This window comes from Choloepus didactylus, chromosome 18 (assembly GCF_015220235.1).
Source record: "Choloepus didactylus isolate mChoDid1 chromosome 18, mChoDid1.pri, whole genome shotgun sequence".
Lineage (NCBI taxonomy): Eukaryota > Metazoa > Chordata > Mammalia > Pilosa > Megalonychidae > Choloepus > Choloepus didactylus.
In genome coordinates this window covers 73,666,836-73,683,160 of record NC_051324.1, presented here as the reverse complement: position 1 = coordinate 73,683,160, position 16,325 = coordinate 73,666,836, and the positions used below count along the sequence as shown (strand labels likewise).

General features: G+C 58.0%; 1 protein-coding gene across 1 annotated transcript; it reads right to left on the bottom strand.

The window, feature by feature from the left end:
- Window positions 1-5,807: 5,807 nt before the first annotated feature.
- CBX2 (chromobox 2) lies at window positions 5,808-12,646 on the bottom strand. The gene is made up of 5 exons (XM_037809421.1): window positions 12,538-12,646; window positions 12,409-12,452; window positions 11,270-11,335; window positions 9,056-9,161; window positions 5,808-7,549 (listed from the first exon to the last, which is right to left on the bottom strand). The coding sequence occupies exons 1-5, from the start codon at window positions 12,607-12,609 to the stop codon at window positions 6,266-6,268; spliced, it is 1,572 nt and encodes a 523-aa protein (XP_037665349.1). The 5' UTR covers window positions 12,610-12,646; the 3' UTR covers window positions 5,808-6,265.
- Between the last annotated feature and the right edge of the window lie 3,679 nt (window positions 12,647-16,325).

Here is a 16,325-nt window from a genome sequence, read left to right as displayed (position 1 = left end):
GGTGGGCCCGGGTCTACTCCCGGGGCTGTCGTGGAACCCGTCCCCTAAATCCACCCAGCCTCGCCCGCGCGCCCCGAAACGCAGCGCCTCGCGCCTATTGATTGAGGAATTGAATCCGCGGGTATTGCTAGGCAACTGCGTGCCGGGAGCCGGTGCAGCGCGCGCTGATGCGATTAGCGCACCCCGAGCCGTCGCGCGGCAACCCCGCGCCGCCCCCCACCCCGCAGATCAGCCTCTGTGGTCTCTTGGTCCCGGTCCTCTGAGGGGGACAGAACCCCACTGTGAGCCAAGGGACCGCCCGAGCAAGGGCAGAGCGGGCGGAGGGTGGGTGGGGAACCGAGGGGCTTCTTGGCCTTTCCCACCTTCACACTTTGCCACCCGGGAGCCGGCGAATTAAACCCAGTACCACGTCTCAGGCCCCCGCGGGCGCCACCCCCCGGGAAGCCCCGAACTGACGCACCCGCAGATCCCGAGGGGAGGACGGTGGGCCAGCGCGCCCCTGCTCTGGCCCGAGCTCTCCCGGCCTCCTTCCCCCAGTTCTGCGGCCTGCGCAGGAGGGCCCGGCGGCCCAGCATTGGGGCTGACGGCGGCGGGTCACAGAGCCAGGAGTGCCCTTCGGCCGTGAAGGGCCTGCGCCGCCAGCCCAGCCGAGTAGGGGGTTGCCCCACGCCAGGTGTCCGAGGTCCAAGCCCGCGGCCGTCACTGCCGCGCCCTCGCCCGGGGCCCGCCGAGACCTTGCCCCCTTCTCGGGTCGGCTGGCTACCCCCAGCCTGGGCTTTGTCCCCGGGACTCCTCCCGCCGGTCTCCGTTTCCTGGGCTGATGATCCTGGAAAGCCGAGACCAGGCGTGGAGGCCGCGGCCCGCGCTTAAGCCTCTGGCCCGGCGGCTCCCCGACGTGGCTCAGCAGTCGGCCCAGAGAGCCCCCGACGGCCGGCGGGCAAGGCCGGCTCGCGAGGCCGCCGCCAGCGCGGGGCTGGCTCAGCACAGGCACTGGTTCAACTGGAATCTTTGAAGGTTCCTCTTAGGGAGTCGGAACGGATCCATTTGTCTGTCCCTTTGATGCTCCTTGCGCGCAGGTCCCGGGCCAGGCCCTCCCTGCTCTAAGTCCGGGAGAGAGAAAAGGCCGCCCCAACTCTTGGGGGTGGCGTGGGGTTCCACTCTGATCTCCTCTTCTAACCGACAAGTCCTCCAGGCCCAGAGAGGACCTCGGACCGAGCCGGAGCCCACGCTGGGGGCGGCCCAGGGGGCGGCGGGGCTCCCCTCCTCCTCGGGTGGCAGGGGGCCGCCCGCAGCCTGGGCACCGGGAGAAAGACCGTGGGCGGGGCCGGGGCTTTTCCTCCCGAGACTTCGGAGGAGACGGCGGCCGCCGGGTGCCGCTGGGAGAGGCCCGGGTGCGGGACGTGCCGTAGGGTTCCTCCGGGCAGCTCCGAGCAGCTCCGGGCAGGGTGGGGACGTGCCCGCGCGGCCTGGACTCCGCGGGGCGCGCGCGCCCTCTAGAGGTAGCGGCGGCCGCAGCCCCTCTCCCTGCCGCCCACCCCCTCCCGGGTTTGCAGAGGGAGGCGGGGGCCTCTGTGGGTCCCGACAGGCGCCACCCTCCACCCACCCAAGGAAACCGCTGGAGTGGGCCGCCCTGGGCGCGCCCTCGGCACCCTCTCTGTGGCCCGGCCGTGGAGCAGGGGGCCTGGAGGGCGAGGAGGGGGGTGTCCACCCGCTGTTGGAGCCCGGCGGCCCCGCTCGAGCCTGGCGCCCCCGGGGCTGGACCGCGTGTTGCGGGGCCGCCCCGGGGAAGGTCGCCAGGCGGGGTGGGGGGCACCCGGCTCTCGGTGGACCGAGCCTTCAGGCCGGCTCGGCGCCCTGGCAGCTCAGCCCATTCTTCTGGGCAGGCGGCGGTCAGCAGCGCAGGGGCGAACAAAGGCCGCGAGGGCGCGGGCCCCGCGCCGGGTGTGGCCGAGCCGCGGTGGAGATGGGCCCGCGCAGCGACCGCTCCCACTCGTACAGCCCGAGCGCTCCTTCCCGGCTGTCTCCAGCCCCTCTCTGCAGCTCTCAGAGGCCAGGGGCCAGGCCTGCTGGGGTCGCTTCTGGCCAGCTTCCCCCAAACAAAACAGCCAGAGCCTCGGGAAGGCTGGTGACAAAAGGAAGCACACCAGAAGCCCTCTCTGCGAGAATCCGATCTCAAGTTCCGGGGCCTTTTCTGGAGCCCGGGAGAGCTGGGAGTTGGATTCCTGTTTGTAGCTCTTCCTGAGCTCAGACACCCAGGCCTTCGCCCCAACTAGCCTCTCAACCGAGGGCCGCCAACATCCAGGCCAACTTCCCTCTTCACTTCAAAGGAAGCAGATCCTCCTTGGAGACTGAAATGAATGAATAAATTCATGCCAGGGGTCCTGCAAACCTCACGGGACCAAGGAAGAAGCACATCATCTCTTTAGCACGAGCCACGGGTTAGGAAGCACTGCAGGAGCGCCTGCAGGCTCCAAGCTGCTTGCGCGTCAGAGCAACTCCCCTGGAATTTTATGGCTGTGCTGGATTCAAGTTGAGTAGTAACTTGGGTGTGTGTGTATTTTGCTGTGTCCCTAATTAGTTTCTGGGAGGAAGACACATCAGAGTGAGTTCACTCTGACCTTAGCAGCCCTGCTGAAGGATTTTGCTTTCTCCACCTTTCTCATCCAATGAGGGTTTCTTTTCCTGTGCACTGCTGACATTTCAGGGAAGAGAATCCTTCGTGTCCTGAGCATCTCAGAGGGTTTAGCAGCAACCCTGGCCTCAACTCCATAGTTGGCCCTAGCAGACCCCTCCCCGCCATGAGGTCCTAAAATGTCTCCAAACATTGACAAATGTCCCCTTGGGGGCTGAGCTGTCCACGGTTGAGAGCCACTGGTGTAGGGGACACTGCTACAATGGACTCCATCCCTTCATCCCTTGGCTTAGAAAACAACTTTCCCCAAGCCCCATGAGAGTGGGCAGGGGTTTCCTAGAGACTTTGGGTTTCCATGTCCTGCTGGGTCAGTCCCCTTGCAAGAAAAGGACAGGGACGGCAGTGCTGCAGTCCCACACCAGGCTGAAAAGTTTAAGAAATATTTATTGATATACTAAAAGTCAACCAAAAGCAAGATGAAAACCTCCTGCTAATGTCTTTCCCCAGCAAAATAAATTAACGTCAAGTCTAAAAACAAATCTGCAACCTATGTTTTACTTTCCCCCAAAAATAATACCAAACCTAGAAAATCCGCAGAATCATGAGATACCATTGAATATAGTCATCAGTCATCTCGGGACAGCCTCTTCCTTACTCCTGTCCCTTCCCCCAAACCACAGTGGGCTTCCTGGGGGAGGCATTTCCTCTAACTGGTCAGTCCTGATTGAATATTCGGCAGGGCCACTGCGCTCTCAACAAAGACCTTAAGCTTTCCCAGGGCAATAACATATCCACTTTTTTTCCTTCTTTTTAAGAGAGCAAACAAACAGCCATAGTTTAAAGCAATTAGAAGTGGCATACATGAATGATTTAGTTCAGTCTTTTTTTTTTAATTAAAAAACACAAATCAGGCCAGCGAAGGGCACTGGTCCAGAGCTGTCATCCACCCTTCCTCGAAGTTTCCCCCTCCTGGAAGTCCGGGCCCAGAGCCCTCTCTCTTCAGGGCAGAATGTGAGTGCATGTGAGTGCAACCAAAAAAGGCAACACTTTTTGGTACTATGTATATATATATTTAAATATATATATAAACTATGTATAAAATATAAACTATGTAAAACCTCTAAAAGGAAGAAGGCAGACTAGCCACTTCCTCCTATGCAATACAGAAGCAGAAAGACAAGATTAAAATACCCACTCAATATAAAATGCTGTGAGGCCACTTAGGAAATGGGAGATAACATCTTAAGCCAGACATGTGCCTGACACACACACAAATACAGCAACAAATAAAAATATAAAAAGTACTACTTTTATTTATTGGTAAACATAAACGACCGACTCTGAGCATCTGGTTCAATTCTTCAGGCTCTCATGTCTGCACACGTGTGTGCACACACAGGCCTTTCAACATGAAACACTGGGAGTCACAGCACCAAGGGAAACAAAGTGAGAAGGCAAAGTGGCTGGGCATAAGGAGTTTGCAGCTTCAGACTTTGGGATTGAAGTAGCTGATAAACAGAAAGGCACCAAGTTGGGGTGTGGAGACCTGGCTCCTGGGGACAGACACCCCGTTTCTCCAACCACCCAAGGGCTTCGAGGGGAGACTTCCATGACCTGGCCTGGCAGCTCCAAGGCAGCAGCACGGCGCCCAGGGCTGAGGAGCTTCGAAACTTGGAGGCACATCAACTCCTTTCAGAGGCAGGCAGTCCCAAGGAGCCCCGTTAGTCACACCGAGGGGGACAGGCAGGGCGGCTGGCACCAGCGACCTGACCCTGCTGGGGCTCCATCCCTCTCAGGCTGTGAGCTCTCCCTTCCCCTGCTGGGAAGACGCCAGCTCTGTGGGCCTCCCAGCTCTCCGAGGCCCAGTCCCCAGACACTGGGCCATCCCCAAAGGCACACTGTTGAATTCAATTTGGCTACACCATGGCCATCTCTTCCTATTTGGCGTGGAGGGTGAGGTATTGGGGCGGCTCACAGCCTGGCAGGCCTGCCCTTCAGAGAGCGGGGCTCCTTCTGAGTCCGGGCTGGTTGGGGAAAGGGCAAGCCCAAGGCAGCTCTTCTATGCCACCGAGGCCACTCTGGAATCAAGACAGAGACGACATCTACTGGCAGATTCTAACCAAGAACTGAAACTGAAACAGACCCCCCCCCCCCCACTTCTTTTTGGCATTACAAAGACTCTGTGGCCCAATTGCCTCCCAGCTAACCCACTCCTGTGCCGTCTAAAGAAAAACCCCAGGAATTTAGACATGGGGTGGGAATCACACAGGCAGCTCCACACACTGCTGTCTCTGGGAAAGGGGCAATCAAAAAGGGCAGGAACGGGAATCACTCAAGGCCAGCAAATATGGCCTTTTAGGGTCTTGAACAGCCCAAGAGTCCCCTCCCATCCTGCCCACCACCCGGGGCTGGCTGCTCAGATTTGCCTTGCTCCCCCCATGGACAGAGACATTGCTTCTCGGCCAGTGAAAGAGCAGAGCACAGAACCCCCAGACGTGGGGAGGATTGTCACGGCAGTGGCACTGAAGCATCACCCGGCCGCCTATGTGGTGGCTCTGTGTGGGCCACCAAAGCCCTACGGGGAGCAGCTGCCTGCACCCCCACTTCCCTGGGGCTCCTGAAGCGGTTTGCAGGGCCCCAGAGAGGACTGCCAGTCCTTTGCTACCAGAAAACACATCACAGTGGGAAGTGTCCCTCAGGGTTTGCCAAGACCACAATCCACCATTTCTCTCCCACAGCCAGTGCTCTAGGCTCAGGGTACGTCCCCTTCCCTTGGCTCCTTGCTCCCCATGGGTTCAAGCAGCTACAGAATTCTCCAGAACATGGATGGACACACTCTGGCAGGTCTCGTGCAGCAGGGGTGACAATCTGCTCTCTCTGTTTCCCCAAACCTGGGAAGGTCTTCAGGTGACACTGAGCTCTGGGACCAGTCCCCCTTCCTCACCCCACTCTGGTCTTTTGGGCCAACATTTGAAGCAATGGGGGCCAGAAGGCTTGACGTCCTCTTTAGGGGTTCCCATTTGGGCATCTGGATAACTGCCAGCACGTCCTTGTACAGGAAGGCCACAGCCGACTGGAGACAGTCCCCACCTCACCCCTCCCGGCCTCGGCACTGCTGGGAAGGGGAATGTTCTGGCCAGTGAGGCCCCTTCCCTCCCCCATCCCCACCCCATAAAACAGTCCTTGCCTGGCCTCTGGGCAGGAACAGGCTGGCTGGACTGGAAGCACCTTTGTCCCCAGGGAACTGGGAGGAGAGGTCACTGCTGTTCCAGCCGGCGGGCCAGGGAGGGGCACTTCACACAGGCTCGCTCGAAGCTGGCACCTGCCGTTTTTGAGACTGTCAGCTTGAGCCAAAGGAGGGTACCCAGACTCCCTGAGGTGAGATGGGGGAGCCAAGCAAACACCCAGAGGTAGGAACCCGGGGGGAGGGCAGGCCCCGGCCGGGCACGAAGGTGGGGTTCCCTGCCTGAAGTCAAGGGACAGAGCAGGACGGGAAGGGCCGCGTCCCTCACAAGCCTGCCCTCAAGAGAGGAGGCCACCCGCCTCCTCAGCCCCCAGCAGCTGCGGGTCAGTGAGCAAAGCAGAACCCCAGCCGAGGCCAGGGTGAGGAGGAGCTGGGCGCCCACGGCCCCCTCAGTAATGTCTCAGGCTGAAAAAGCCCACACTGGTGGGCGACTCCTTCACCGTCACTGTGATGAGGTTGGCGGTGACATCGGTGACAAAGACCTGCTCGATGAGGCTGCGGGTCGGCTTCCAGTCCTGGCTGGTCTGGACGGACACCGAGAGGCTCTGCCCGGCGCTCGGCAGCGAGGCTGAGTCTGGATCCGAGTCGGAGCTGCTGTTTTCCTCACCTGTGCTCATTTCCAACAGTGCAGCTGCCTTGTGGGCGTCTCCCGGGGCCGCATGGCCCTCCTGCCCGCTGCTGGGGGTCGTGCCACTCTTGGCACAGTCCCTCTTGCCCAGAGGGGTGGGCAGAGCTGCCACCCTGGAGGCCAGCTTCTCACTCTTGCTGGTGTCGGCGGGCGTGCCGGGGGGCCCCCCAGGGCCCTTTGCAGTGGTGGGGACACCCTTGGTGGCTGCGGTGTGGCGGGCGAGCATGCCAACCCCGGCCGTGCCATTCTTGATACTGTGTAAGTCCAAGACCTGCAGGCTCAGCTCCTGGCTGGGAGCTGGTGGGGGGCCCAGGCACCCAGCGGAGACCTTGCCGCCGCCAAGGATGTGTGGTGGTCCCCCTGCACTGCCCACTTTTGGCTCCGCAGCCCCGCTGCTGGGGGCCTTCGGGACTTTGCTTCCTGGGTGGTTTGTCCCAAGCTCCCCCTTCTGCGTCCTCACCTTCAGGTCCAGCCCAAGGCTGCACTTGGGGGCTGCCGGGGCCTTGAGGGCCAGCCTGCTGGCAGCCTCGGCCTGGCCCTGGGTCACGCGGTTCATGTAGTGCACGATGGAGCTCTGCCAGCTGATGCCACCGCGTGCCGGGCTGCCCGCCATGCCCTTCATCAGGCTGGCCAGGCTCTCCGGGGTGGCCATGCCACTCGGCCCGCCACAGGTCTCCTTGGCGTGGGCCTTCAGGGCTGCCAGGCCCGCTACGGGAGCGCTGAGCGGAGGGGGCAACTTGCCAGCGGGCGCCCCCAGGTCCTTCCGGGCCGTCTTCAGCACCTTGGCCAGGCTCATGGGTCTGCGGGCGGCCTTCTGTTCTGGGGGCAGCGGCTTGCGGCCCCGCTTCTTGCGGACGGGGTCCTTGGGCTCCGGCTTGGCCACCAGGATCTGGGCCTTCTTCTGTGGCACTGGGTGGGTCTCGCGGCCCCGGGGGCCTCTCTTCGGGTCTAAGTCGCTGTCATCGTCTTCATCAGATGAGGAGGAGGAAGATGTGGAGGAAGAGGAGGAGCTGCTGGATTTGGACTTGGAGGGAGCGTCTGGTTCCTGGAAAGACAAAGGGGAGGAGTCACCACATCCACTGCCAGGTGCCCCGAGATCCCCGGCACCTACCACCTCCAGGGGCTGCCGGAACAGAGCAGCCAGGAAGGAGCAGCTTATCACCATCTGGTTTCAGAAAGGGTTAAGAGGGTCCTCACGAGGTTATGCAACTTCAAAGGTCGAAAAGAAAGAGAGGCCATAAAATGAAGCAGGTGACGAAGGTAAAGACACAGCGTCACATCCCATACACAGCCAGCTTTCAGGGGGACACATTTTAGTTCCAAGCGCTCCAGCCGACAATTCAAAAAGGGAAATCCAGGGATGCACAGCATCCACATCTCTTAAAGGTAAGGGTTGAAGGAAGCAGTGCACAAGCGTTTTGTAATCCACAGCAAGTGGTACTTTGCCCTCTTGCTTCAACCTCCCCAATTTCAAAACCCACCCCTTTGGAGGCTTCCACGACACCACAGCCCCAACCTTTCTCGGGTCCCTCTGTTGCCAGCTGGGGCTGAAAGAAGGTGGGCTTTTGGGAGACAGGACCAATGCCGGGTTCCCCACCCCAAGTTCTCCTGACTTGAATCAGGGATGGGTGGATCAGACCCGGAGGTCCCCCGGCCTCCCTGGCACCCCAGCCCCGCCCCACAGCCACTGAGTCCCTGAGTCCCAGGGCTGGCTGGTGCTGCCTTTAAACGTGAACGTCTGCTTGGGCATTAAATAGGAGTTCCAGCTCACGCAGAGTCGGCGGGACAACAGCCCCTGCAACCCTGCTCAAGGGAAGATTCAGAAAGAAAAACAAAATCTGGTCTGGACCGGGACTGAGACTGAAGGCAGGGAATCTCCGGGCCTCCCAGAGGAAGTGACCTAGCTCTTGGCTGCAGCGTGTGGTTTCGGGGTCCCAACGCACCACGTGGGACAGATTTCCTGGGAGCGTCCTTGGCCGAGACCCTGCCTCAGGACCCTGGAGGGAGGGGGCAAGTGGAGGGGATGCACCCGGGCGTGGGTCCTTCTGTCGCTGCTATCCCTTTGGTTGCACCATCTGCCATCACCCTGTCCCCTGCTACCCGGTGAGCCCTGCATGGCTGAGAATTTGGGCCCATCCAGAGCAGCAGCCCAGTGCTGACCGGCCACACTCAGGGAGGGGCCCGGAGTGGGCCAATGTCCGGGGCTTGACCCGCTGCCCAGTGAGCTGTGTGTGCTCAGTAAACCTATGAGCACCTACTGGGTACACAGCTTGGCTTCGCTTCCGTCTGTTAAGCCGGTGGCGTGTGCGTGGAGAGAAAGGGAGGGCACGGGCACCGGCCAAATTTGCTCCACTACCCAGTGGAAAGGAATGAAGACTGGCCATGGAATGTCACTGGAGACCACCTCACTTCAGGGTCCAACTCTGCAGCTGGCTGGTGCCCCCCTCTGGCAGAGGCCTAACAGGGCAGCTCCGGTTTTTGGGACAGGACCAGGTTCCTGCAGAACAAAGCCTCCCTCTTGCAGACAGCCCTGGAACCTTCCTCCACCCACCTTGAGCTTGGCGCGCCGGCTGCAGGAGGACATCACCGTGTGCTTCCTTGGCCTGCCCCGTGGCCTCTTGCCCCTCTTCCGGTTCTGCACCTCCTTCTCGTGCTCCCTGAAGATATACCACCGGTCAGGGTGGGAGATGCCCTGTGCAGACCCTCCTGCCACACGAGAGCCCCTTGTCTCTGACATCCCACAGCTCCCATCTGCCCCGACCCTGGGTCCACAGCAGCTTACCACCAGCTTCTCCGCAAGAACACACCGTGAATACACATGGCAGCAAGGCCCAATGTTTGCAACCTGGGTTGACACTACTTTTACATCCATCCCATTTAATTTCCATTCGGATAAAGACCAAGTCAAAGAAATTTGAGCCAGGTGAGGAAATGTACAGTTCTCCAGTTTTCTCCCACCCCTCTAAAACAACCCAGGGCTAACTTCTGGCCACTTTTTGCAGGGAGAATGTTTTGTGGAAGTTCTAGAATGTCACAAGTAGAAGCTTTTCTAGTTACATGACCCAACCTCTCCATTTTAAACAGAAGGAAGTTCAGCACAGGCAAGTGCCGGAACATTCTCCCAGCCTCTGCCTCTCTAGTGCTGGCCCAAAACCTTTACCTGGTCCTTGGGGTACCAGCGGAGCCAATGGCACATCCCTGTTCTGCCCTATGGGTCCCCCAGATCTAGTGCTCCTGGCTCACCTTTCTTTCCCTTTTTTATTTTTAAAATATCTCTCTGTTCCTAGACTCTGCTCTTGACGGAGGTAATGGAGGCACAAAACTCCAGGGCGGCCAGGGCTCAAGGATGGTGCCGTCTGCAGCGCACCTCTGGCTGGTGATTTGGAGCAAGAGCGTTGCCTTGGGCCCCCGGAGGAAGCCTATCTATCTGGAGAAGTTGCCTGGCAATTAAAACAAGCGAACGCCTCATGGGGGCTGCAAGGGGAGCTCTCCAAGGATCCAATTAGCACAACCTGGGCAGCCTTGGCCTTGACTTGCTGTCCCCGAAAGGAGGCCAGGGGACGACCTTGCGGGTCTCCTGACATTACCCTGTCTACCTGTGCTCACGATCGTCCTCGTTTTCCTTCTTCTGTGATGTAACCCAGACCGACCCATTGTTTTACGTAAATGCTTACATTTCTCGGATATTTCCTAATTCTAGTTCTTGTCTGTTCTGCTATAACCCAGAACAAAAGTTTTCTGCTTTAAGGTAAGACACCTGCCCTCTCTCTACAGTTGTGACACTGCCTTGCAGAGAAACGTACCAGCTGGTGAGATGTCAAGTTGTCACCCCAATACTCTCCCTCTCCCAGGCTTATGAGACCAGAATTAAGAAGACAATAATGCTGCTAGTTAGATTTTCTAAATGTCCCCAAACAAGCACATGCTCGCCTCGTTTGCTCTCCCCGACTCGCTTCCAAGGACAGTGCCGCTCCGAGTAGGCCCCAGTGTCCAGCTACAGCACAGCCTACCCTGCCAGGAACGACCCTGCAGACCGATCCCAGCTGGGAACACTTTTGAGCAACTAACTTGTGCCGCCATCTCCAGCGAGGGGCAGGGGCGACGCCGTTACCCACACTGGGCTGCCCTCAGCTGTCCGCATGCCACCCACCGTCTGCTCTCACCACCATTTCCCCCAAGTATCTCTTAACCCAAGTTTCCTACCTAAAAATGGAACCGACACCTAGAATTACAGAGGCAAATTTGGCCTCCCGTGGTGCTCCCTGGATACTATCTGTTCCGCAGCCCAGAGGAAACGAAACGGACTGTTCCTGGTCTACCGTAATTTAGGGCCCCACTGTGCCGTGGTCCACTCCCTCCCTGGGCCTTCTCGCTCTGATGTTGCACCTGCATCCTGGTTTTCCTTGGTGCTGTTTGCAAATCACCCAACAGAAAAGGCCAAGGGAAGAAGCCAAAACCTTTTAGGAAGGAACTGAGGGGTTCATTTTTCCAAGTCTGGCTAAAAGAACTACCCAAACAAGCACTTAGTGAATCTTCAGGGCAGGTCACTGAGGGGGGTGTTTGGGGGGTTGATCTCAGGCCTCAAGGCCTGCACCACCGTTACAGAGAGCCACAGAGATGGCACCAGAGGCCCCTGGCGAAAGCCTAGCTATGGGGCCTCGGAGCCCAGCCCAAGCCCAGGACCCCTGGAGGAGCAGAGGGGCTGCACCTTAGCCGCCACCCCACCAGGCTCCCCCCCCCCCACTGCCCACCCATGTGAGCTCACTTCTTCTGGAAGGCCAGGAGCAGTCTTGGGTCCAGGATGTTCTCCTCGGGCTCCCAGCTGTTGTGTCTGGAGAAGCAAGGGGGTAAGGAGGACAGCGTAAAACATCAGGCCGGGATGGACCATTTCAGAAAGGAGATAAAGAGAGGTGGTCGTCCTAACTGGTCCCCCCAGCTCCGGCTGGTAGCAAAGGCTCTGGGACTTACAGGCCGAGCGGAGAAAACTCCAAATCCACATCCAAAATGAACTTCTACAGGCTGGAGCCCTTGCGGCCAGTGTCCTAACCACAAACCCACCCAATTAAAGCATGGCCAAAAAAGAAGTCTGCCCCTGCTCCCACTAGGGAGGAAAACAAATCCCAATAAAGAGCCGAGTTGCAGACAGGGAATCCCCCAAACCCTGGCCGGGAGCCAACGAGGGAAGGCCAGGCTGCGCCCAGGCCGCCAGGAGGGGAAGAGGCTGCGGGGCAGACAAACCACACTCGGAGATTAAGAACAACAGCGAGGCTGGCGCACAAGTGAGTGCGGCCGGGGGGCCCGGGAGGGGAGGGGAGAAGCAAAGAAAGAAAACCGGGATCGGGAAGAAAGGGGAAACGGATTTGGGGGAGCAACTGTTAACAAAAAGAGCTCCTTCCGGGGATGCCAAACTCCCGTTAAAGTAAAGAAAAAGAGAATGAAAAAGAAACTCAACAAGCTTCAATGGGAAGCTCAGGTTACAGTCGGGGAAATATGGACACTGGAGTGGGGGGTGGGGGGTGGGGGGTCCCGCGCTCCCACCCAGCCGGGCCCGACCCAGGAGGGGGGCGCATGCAACAAATGGGCGCGGGAGTTGAGCGCGCGAGCGCAGGCGGGAGCTGGCCGGGAAGCGGAGGGGGGATCCGGAGGGGGGGATCGAGGGGGCATCTGGGGCGGGAATCCGCGAGCCTCGCACCCCGCGGGCCTGTAAACAAAGGGCAGCTCCGAGCTGGGCTCGGCGCCCCCGCCCCAGGACGAGCCGGAGCAGCCCGCGGGGACGCGGCGAACTTCCCGCCCGGCCCCGCGGACGACCCTCCCCCGGCTCGGTCCTCGGCGCCCCCTCCCCCCACCTCCCGGGGCCCGAGGCGGCGCGGGCGGGAAGCCGGGCCCGCATTGTTCGCGACTCACTTGGAGGACCAGCCGCGCCACTTCACCAGGTACTCCAGCTTCCCCTGCAGGGAGACAAGAGCGGGCGCGTGAGCCGGGGGCGGGCGCGGGGAGCCGGGGCGCGCGGGGAGAGGGCCGGGGCGCACGCACCTTGCGCAGCCGCTTGCTCAGGATGCACTCGGCGGCGAAGACCTGCTCGCCGACGCTGCTCAGCTCCTCCATGCTGCCGCGCGCGCCCGCCCGCCCCCCGAGCCTGCCCGCGCCCCGCCAGCCCCGCACACAAAGCCCCGCCCCGCGCACGGCCCGCCCCCGCCGGCGCACGCGCACCGCCGGCGCCCCCGCCCCGGCCCGCGCACCGCCCCCCCGGGGGCTGCCCAAATCCGGCGCGGGCCAATGAGCGCGCGGGGCCGCGGGCGGGGCGGGGCGGCGGCGCATTGTTCGCGGCCGTCGGCCTCGCGCGCGGGGCGGGGCTCCGCGGTCCCCGGGGGCGGCGGCGGGAAGCGGCGGCCGCGTCGCGCGTCGGGAGGTCGCCGCCCCCCACCCCCGCCTGCGGCCGCGCTGCTCCCGGGCGCAGGGCACGGGGCCCCGGCGCGCTCTCTGGCTCCTGAACTCGGTTTCCTTGGTCCGGGGGCGTCCTGCTATTTTGTTTGGCACGAGAAGCAGACGGGCCGGCGGGGGCCAGGGGCAGTAAACGGAAACCCAGGTCCAGGCTGGGCGGGAGCGACCAAAAAGGGGCGGCCCTGAGCGCTGATCCCACCCCCTCAGGCCCCAAACGCGAGAGGAAAATTAGCTGAAAATGAACTGCATTACCTGGAAGGGAGAGCCCGTCGGAGAAGGAAACTTGTAAGAATTGCCCTGGGTTCTCACTAGCCAGCGAGGGAAAGTGGACACCCCCAGGCTGTAGGGCATGTGTGCAGAGGAAACAACTAATTGCACCTTTAAAAAGGCTGCTTCATGACATTGATGAACCATTTTGGGGGAGGGTGCCAGCCTGAAGAGCTGTTTCCAACCTAGGATTCGCTCATTAGTGTACCCACGAGACTGTGGCAACCAGGTGTCCGTTAGGGTCAATGGCCAAAAGGAGACTGAACCGCGTTACAGAAGTGGGGTGTCCCCCCACCCCCGGGGTCATTGATGACGGGCTGCCCTTTTCTTGCTGCCAAGATCTCGTCCACTGAGCAACTCACTCACGCAGGGGTGAAGTCAGTAAGGTCTGGTGTCAGAAAAAATCAAATGCGCAGTAAAAGGGGATGTACATTAGCTTAATTTCATTCATTAGCCTCAATTTTATTCACATCAATATGATTTACCTCAATGAAAACACATTTTCTGGTTTTACGTTTCTCCTTGGAGCATAGCTGCAAAGTTCTTTTTCTGGTATGCAGATGAAAATGTTTCTCCTTGCTGGGGACTGTCCAAATGCAGTTTTGATCATTAAAATCGTATTTATAAAGGATTCTGTAGGAGAAATGTATTATATTTTTAATGGAAAGGCCTACTATAGAAAATGCTGAAAGGCACCCATCTTTCAACTTATTCTTCAGTTTATTTGGTTAAATAAGTGACATCCTTGAAAGAATTAGGGTAACATTTGCAAACTCAGGGAATGTTCGCAAAGGAAGCCGGAAAAAGGAAAATTTGCTTGAGGGAAGGATGATTGCTTGAGGGAGGGGCAGACGCAGAGACCCCCAGATTTGGGGTGAAACTTGCTGAGCTGTCCCCCCACCCCAGTGAAGAGGCTGCATACAATCCCTCTCCACCTCCTGGAGCCAGGCAGGAAATTAGAAGCTAAGAGCGAAGGCTTTTTTTTTGTCATCCTACAAATAGCTGGATCACTTTCAACTCACCCTTTCCGGCAGGATTCATCTTGGGTGTGAGATTTTGCCCTGGGAGTTTCCAGTTTCTGCATTGTGATACCTGGTTTTCATAGATACGTGTGAAAAGAAAGCTTTAAAGAAAGGGAATTATTTCTTCAGCTACGAAATATATTTGTTTAGAATTTGATACCAACACATTGAAACAATAGGTTTCCTGGAAGGCTTAACGTTGGTTGGATGAAATAATATTGAGTTAGTTTATTTGGAGAAACAAGTCTGACAGATTTATTAGAGTGAAAGCATCAGATAAACAGGGGGACGGTGCCATCCAGAATGTGTGGCGCGTTCCTCAAAAACAAAGCTTGAAGGAGGCAGATGTGAGAGTAATCGCAGCTAATCCAACTGTGCCAAAACATGGGTTCGCCTTCCGTTTTGCCTGTCACATTTTAAAAATCATTAGAACAAGTTGAAACTATTTGATTTTATCATTCGCTCAGTTATTTTATCATTGACTATCGTCTAGGCACTTCTAGATTGGAGAGTTTTTGCAGCGCAATTTACAGAACTTTCTGAGATGGTGTAAAAGTTCTATATCTGCTCCGTCCAGTACTGTAGCCACTAGCGACGGGTGACTGGAGCACTTGAAATGTGGCTCGAGCGACTGAGGAATTGCATGTTTAATTTTACTTAAAAGTTCAGTAGTTCAGATATATATAGTCACATCTAGCTGGTGGCTGCGGTACTGGGCAACGCAGATCTACAGGAATCAAGGGATTTACTTGAAATTGCATTTTAAGTGAGAGCGATGCAGTTAATGTAAATTAATCCTGAAACCTGCCCAGTTTACCTGCACTCCCATATGTGCTTAATTATACACAAGCATGTTTACAACAAGTACAAAAAGATGTTAAAAATACAGGAGTAAAGGAACGCATTCAGAGAATAAATAATTCTTTTAATACCACTTTATTTTTTATGTGCAAGTGACAGCAGTGACAAATACTAACCCACTGATGTTTGGAATGGCGCTGAGAAAGTGAAGAGGCGGAGGGAAGTGATGACTCGGCAGCTTAGAATCACACCAGTGGAAAACGAAGGACTCCGAGTCTGTCAACTGGCAGTTAAAACTTTCCATAAATTTAGTGACATCTCACAAAAACGGTTCCATAGCTAGTCGTAGTTTATGTAAAAATACGGACTCATTATAGCACTCAAAGTCGCCTACGGAGAAACTAGCCCCGTAGGACAGGCTCAATTGCCAGCAGTCTGCAGCAGGTACACTCAGGATTTGTAACATGACACAATATTCAACATTTAACATAAAGATTGGCGCCCCCTCATTTGCAAGGGGCCCATCTAGAGCCCCTCCACGTTTGCAAGCCTGAGGCGTGACTTCCAGGCTGGCGGTTTCTGTGAGGCAGTTGCTGTATGTGTGATGGGTAAATATTATATATACACGATGCAGTGTTTATGTATCAGAACTCAAGGAAAAATAAGCACAGTTGCGGAGCTTGCAGGGATTCGTAAACTTTCCATGTGCTGAAGCACCCCTGAGCACACGGTACAAATGTTGGCCCGGGGGCCCTACCTGCCGTGCACCCCCCAAGATCTGGACCCAGAGAATCCCCGGAGGGGGTCTGCAGCTCACACCCTCGGGAATCCCACCTGACAAAGGGCTGCCCGTCTCAGCCCTCATCGTACGGATGAGGAAATGATTCCTGAACCGCTTCCAGTCCATAGGCTGTAAAGCCAGGGCCTGCCATGTGCAGTGTCAGCCTGATGGGGTGGCAGTGCAGCCGGCGACACACAGTAGGGCTGCCAGGGTTTCAGGGGACGCTGGGAAAGAAGGAGCAGACGAGCCCGGGAAGGGGTGACAGGAGCAGCGGCCGCTTAAGCCCGAGGGTCCCACCCCCGGCCACCTCGCCCACTGCTCCCTCCCTTAGACCGGCACAGGCTGAGACCCCTGGATCTGGGGGCGGGGGGTGGGAGGTTAAGAACAGTTACAGGAGGTGGGAAGTGGACACTTCACTCCTTTTAAGGTGTGGCCTTGGAGACTGGACAGTAACCCCCGCCAATGATTTTATTTTAAGGGCGCATCATTCATGTGTTAATTTTGCAATC